This window comes from Gastrolobium bilobum, unplaced genomic scaffold (genome assembly GCF_033153095.1).
Source record: "Gastrolobium bilobum isolate Gb01-03AN ecotype WA unplaced genomic scaffold, APGP_CSIRO_Gbil_v1 utg1481, whole genome shotgun sequence".
Classification (NCBI taxonomy): Eukaryota; Viridiplantae; Streptophyta; class Magnoliopsida; order Fabales; family Fabaceae; genus Gastrolobium; species Gastrolobium bilobum.
The window spans coordinates 201042-206807 of NW_026898629.1; the positions used below are offsets into that span (position 1 = coordinate 201042).

General features: G+C 29.5%; 1 protein-coding gene across 2 annotated transcripts; it reads left to right on the forward strand.

Moving 5' to 3' along the window:
* The first annotated feature begins 3285 nt into the window (after nucleotides 1-3285).
* LOC133317811 (probable serine/threonine-protein kinase WNK11) lies at nucleotides 3286-5242 on the forward strand. 2 transcript variants are annotated; one of them, XM_061519704.1, is made up of 3 exons: nucleotides 3286-3405; nucleotides 3782-4285; nucleotides 4639-5242. In XM_061519704.1, the coding sequence occupies exons 1-3, from the start codon at nucleotides 3403-3405 to the stop codon at nucleotides 5038-5040; spliced, it is 909 nt and encodes a 302-aa protein (XP_061375688.1). In that variant the 5' UTR covers nucleotides 3286-3402; the 3' UTR covers nucleotides 5041-5242. The 2 variants fall into 2 exon arrangements, with proteins under 2 accessions (XP_061375688.1, XP_061375687.1); XM_061519703.1 differs by lacking the exon at nucleotides 3286-3405 and adding an exon at nucleotides 3468-3561.
* The last annotated feature ends 524 nt before the right edge of the window (nucleotides 5243-5766 follow it).

Below are 5766 nucleotides of genomic sequence, written 5' to 3' on the forward strand. Positions count from 1 at the left end.
TAATTTCAATCTTTATTTTCAAAAAAAAAAATCAATCTTAATTATTATCATATATTCTTTTATTTTTAATTTAAAATATCTTCTTGGTTTTAATTTATATATATATTTTATAAATTTTACTTAAATAAAAAAAAGGCATGCAAAAACACAAGATACTAACTAGTTTGAATCCAATTTCACATAGGCAAAAGACAAGTAGTTCAATTTTACATATTCATCGAAAAAGAAAAAAGAAAAAGTACGTGGAGAATAGTCAATTTAAATATTTTGAAAGAAGAGACGATATAATATATGTATTTATAAACAAAGATAAAGTAGTGATGTAATATATACTGAGCGGGTGATGATAAGTAAATTTAAAGAAAAATGAATTCTTTGATTTAATAACGGTGAAGTATTTCTATAATAACCGAATATAAGTTATTTTCACTGACCTCTAAAATTAAGTTATTTTGAACTAACGAATGGTGTTTTTATAATTTTAAAAAAATTAATGAAGGGTGTTTCAATAAAATTCATATGATAATAATAAATAAATAAAATTATAAAAATACCCTTCATTAATTCAAAACGACATAGTTTTAGGAGTCATTAGAGATAATTTATCCTTGAATGGAGAAATACTTTATCCTTTAATAATATAAGATTTAGTGTCTCTCATGATTATTTTCTACACACATATTAAAAAGTGTGCGATCCATGTGAGGACAAAAGAGAGAAAAAAAAAATATTGGCCTACCATACTTTTATATATATAAGATAAGGGAAAAGTGTTTGTCATTTTAAATGACATAACACTCTGTTCTTTTAAGAGAGAGACAGACACAGAAAAACAAATTTTATTTAAATTTTAAATTTAAAAAAATCACTCACTTTCTCTCTCCCATGATTTTCATTTTTCTGAGTCTATCTATCTCTTAAAATGACATAATTTATATCATTTAAAATGACAAACACCAAACCCGTATGATAAATTTATCTTCTATAATATGAGAAACAATAAATCTAATAATACATAGATTTACGCTTTGTTTTCAAAATGCAAATTATATCATAATACATCACATGCGATTTTGTTAGTTTATAATCATAACTCTAATAAAAAAATTAAGAAAGACATGTGGATTGCGTTGCTTTTTTTTAGTTAACCCTTAAATTATTGGATTTTTTTTTTAAAAGAAAGTGCGTCATCACAAAATTCATTAGTTTATATTTTAATAAAAATACAAACATTTGAAAAATAAATTAGAGGATCCGAACCCTTATTTTATTGAGTAATTTTGTATAACAGTAACTCAAATTTTGAAAAAAAATTAGTTATGAAAAGTTATTTCACAATCTTAAAAATAAAATAAGTAGTGATTCACTCCTATTTATGTTGCTCCGTTGTTATGGTAAAGGTTAACTCACTATCTATAAATTTGTTTATCAAAATCACCTATCAAATATTTCTTGGGCTATTTGACTATTTTATCCCTCATTAATTAATTAATAATCATTTTGCTCCTGATTCGAAACTATCTACCAATCTCCCCTTCTTTAATCGACTACCTTGCATTTTTAATCGACTAAATGGCTGTTGGGAGATTTAACCGACTAACTCTTCCTACTTAATCGATTAAAAAATCATACTAACTTGTTTTCCTTTGTTGTCTGTTGGGAGATTTAGTCGACTAAATAGGGAGATTTAGTCGATTAAATCTCCCAACAACCATTTTTGCATGTTTTGGCCATTTAGTCGATTAAAAATGCAAGGTAGTCGATTAAAAAAGGGGCAGATTGGTAGATAGTTTCGAATCAGGGACAAAATGGTTATTAATTAATTAATAAGGGACAAAAGGGTGAAAAAACCATATTTCTTGCCTCAATTTTGTATAAAAAATAGGAAGAGATTATATTTACTATCTCTTATTCTTATTATCTTTTTCTATTAAATCTTAACCGTTGATTTTCGTCAATCTAATAATTATAAATTATTAAAAATTAATAATTAATTAATAAATGTGATCTAATAAATATTTATTAGATTGAGAAAAATCAAAAGTTAAAATTTGGTAGTAAAAATTAGTAAGAAAAAAAGGTACCTCCCCTAAAAAATATTGTAAAAATCATGGATGTGAATAAAAGATATTTTTAAAAATTATTTCCATTTTTCTCGCCTCAATCTTTTCTCTTTACTAGATTCTCGTTATAGAATGTGATTCTTCAGCTACAAAATTCACAACCTTTTTTTTTTTTTTTTTCTCTTTCTTATGCTTACATTTTCCAAGAAGGCAAACACTTCCCTATTAGCTGGAAAGTTACAAGCAACTAAACATGGTCCCACCATGTTTGCATTTGCAGCCTCAAGCGCAGACCATGGTAACACACGTGGACCCGCAAAGGATAAAATAAAAATTACTAGGACGACTTTGTTTACCAATATTTCCAACTTTCCAGGATTTGACTTTGTTCAAAACAAAAAGAAGAAAGAAGTATACACATTCCTTAACAAAAACATGTCATTATTATAATTAAACGTGTATACATCATAAAGCACTACAACGAAAATTCAACGACGCGTGATTTAAATAAAAATGCTTACTTCCTGTTTCCAAAGCATTAATCTTGGGATTTAATTAATGTTTTTATTACACAATTAAAAAAATGTTTTTCAATAAAAGTTACCAATATTTCTTTCCATTTTATAAAAAAAAGAATTCATCTTTTCTCATATTGTAGGAAAATTCTTTCTCCTTCTATAGACATAGGATGTAATAGGTCCCACCTCTTATTAAAGAACAAAAATAAAAAATTATTGCACACATTTCGATGTATCACTAATAGGAGAAAAAATTCTACTATAACATGAGAATTCTTTTCCAAAAAAAAAAAACTTAGAAATCGGTTGAGATTTTATGATCCGAATTAGGGGAAGGATATTGTAACAACTAAGTGGTATTACTACCAAGGTTGAAATCATAACCATACAAAGGTGAAAATAAATATAAAATATTAAATTTGGAAAATCATGATCATACAAAGATAGAAATAAATATAATCGTTGAATCCACATAATCGATCTAACGGTAAGAATGATTGATAATAACATGATAGTAATACAACTTGATTGTTACAATATATTTCCCCTCTGAATTAAGAGATAAGTTATTTTCCTCTTCTCTTTAAATTCTGATTTAACGATATAAAAAAAAATAGATAGGATAATTTATCTCTCGAACTAAATAACTTTTAAGAGCCGCTCCTTGATTTCAGTATAAAAAGATAGGTTGGCTCTATCTCTTCTTTTTCTGTGTCTCTTTCTACTTTTTTCCAGGTAGGAGCTTCGTCAGCTTCTCTTTTCTGCCGAAAGTTTCAGACTTTGGTTTTCTGTTCTTAAGGGTCAAGCATTCGGTTCTGTTCATGGTAATCATCAAATATTCTTTTGTTAAATTTGTCAAATATTCACATAAGCCATCAAATTTGAAGTCTTTTTTGCTTTTTCGGTTTTACTTGCTATTTCCCTCTTGGATTTTGATATGAGTTCACATGTATACAATACCCCACACATCACAAGCACTGGTTTGCTCTTCTTTTTTTCCCTGAATTTTTTTGTTTTATTTTTCATTGATTAACTTTAATGGGGTTATTTTTATTTGGTTCGTTTTTCTCCTACAAAATTTAGTGACATGATGAATTTGTTCTTCTAGAAATAGTTCTTTTTATAATTTTAAGTTTATTTGATTTTGGTTATGCTCAGCCTCTGATCGTTGTTGAATGTTTGTGTTCATTTTGGTCACAGATGCCGAGTGTTAACCCAGACCCATCTGACAAAGATTCTGAGCCATTTGTTGAAACTGATCCAACTGGCCGCTATGGTCGATACAGTGAATTACTTGGATCTGGTGCTGTGAAAAAAGTGTACCGTGCATTTGATCAAGAGGAAGGAATAGAGGTGGCTTGGAATCAAGTTAAGCTCAGGAATTTCTCTGATGACCCTGCAATGGTGGATAGGCTTTACTCTGAAGTGAGGTTACTCAGAAGCTTGACCAACAAAAACATCATTTCCCTTTACAAGGTGTGGAGGGATGGACAACGTAACACTCTTAATTTCATCACTGAGGTCTGTACCAGTGGGAATTTGAGGGAGTACCGGAAAAAGCATAGGCATGTTTCCTTAAAGGCCCTGAAGAAGTGGTCTAAGCAGATTTTGAAAGGGCTGAATTATATGCATATGCATGATCCCTGTATCATCCATAGAGATCTCAATTGCAGTAATGTGTTTGTCAATGGAAATACTGGCCAGGTAGCGATTTAATTCAATTTTTGTTTTTCTTTCATTCACATCTTTGCAATCAGATAAAAACAAGAAAAATTTGAACTTTTTTATTCATTATTCATTTTTATCAAATTTGCTTTGACTTGGTACCTTTTGTGTGAGATCTAAGTATCTAACTTCAGCAAGTCATGGTGTCTCCTAATAGCTAGGCAAAAATATTCAAATTATATTATTTATAGATTATGCTCTTATCATTGAGTATATTGCTTTCCACCTAGTATTCGTGTTTATCAACTCTTGATGTTTATATCAGAACAATCTTGTGCAATTATGATGTTTTATTAATGATTTTTTTCTTCTTTTTTTTCCATGGTTGTTAGGTTAAGATTGGTGACTTGGGTTTGGCTGCAATTGTGGGAAAGAACCATTGTGCACACTCGATTCTTGGTACACCAGAATTTATGGCTCCAGAATTATATGAGGAAGACTACACAGAAATTGTGGACATATATTCATTTGGGATGTGTGTGTTAGAGATGGTGACACTGGAGATTCCTTATAGTGAGTGTGACAATGTTGCCAAGATATACAGGAAGGTGTCTTCTGGAGTGAGACCTTTGGCCTTGAACAAGGTCAAAGATCAAGAGGTGAAGGCCTTCATTGAGAAGTGTCTTGCTCAGCCAAGGGCTAGACCTTCTGCTGCTGATCTTCTCAAAGATCCTTTCTTTGATGAGATTGTTGATGATGATGACGAAAATGATGACTGTGCTTGTTGCTCATAGTCAAAATTGTCCTTTTTATGATAAAAATACGTTCATGTGTCAGTTTTTGTAATTTGATTCATCCCTTTTTTTACTGTTTATATGTTAATTTGGTGCAGGACCCTGTCATCATTTTGAATTTTCCCTTTTTTGTGGGCTGTGAAGTTGGATTAGGGTTGAATAAGGGTAAAGATAGGGTTGCCTGGGGAGTGCTTGATTTGGGATGGTATATGTTGTACAAAGGAATTTCTACATACCAGTTGTCAAGCATATATTGAATGATTATTTGATAATAAAAAGTTTTTAATGTTAAATATAACCGTTGATTAAGATAGGTATAGTTTCCTTAAAAAAAGGTAAGTGATCAAATCCCTTGAATGTAATCTTAAAAAAAAGTAAAAGGAGATTTTTTTAAAATGTAATTATCTCTTATTTTAGAAGATAATGATCCTTAGCATGCGAAATAATTGAAATCGTATGTGATTTTTAGTGTCAAGATTTTTTCAAAATGTAAACGTGTTTAAAAAAAGAATTCAATAAAAAAAAACGAGCTCCTGAATCAACTGTCCTAAAGATTAAAATTATAAGACAGTTGTTTGAAAATCAAAATTCAAAAGGGTATTTGTGATATCGAATCCTCCCTTTAATTGCTATCTTCAATTATAAAAGTGAGATATTGAAGCAATCAGAAAAAATAATGTGAGCGTGAAAAGGGTTTTATCGTTTAATTTGAAGTCAAAGAAACAA

Excerpts from the sequence above, each read along its gene's own strand:
- LOC133317811 (XM_061519703.1), top strand. The coding sequence starts at position 3,529 with ATGTATACAATACCCCACACATCACAAGCACTG. Across the intron at positions 3,562-3,781 it reads CCCACACATCACAAGCACTG|ATGCCGAGTGTTAACCCAGA; the intron begins GTTTGCTCTTCT and ends TTTTGGTCACAG. Across the intron at positions 4,286-4,638 it reads TCAATGGAAATACTGGCCAG|GTTAAGATTGGTGACTTGGG; the intron begins GTAGCGATTTAA and ends CATGGTTGTTAG.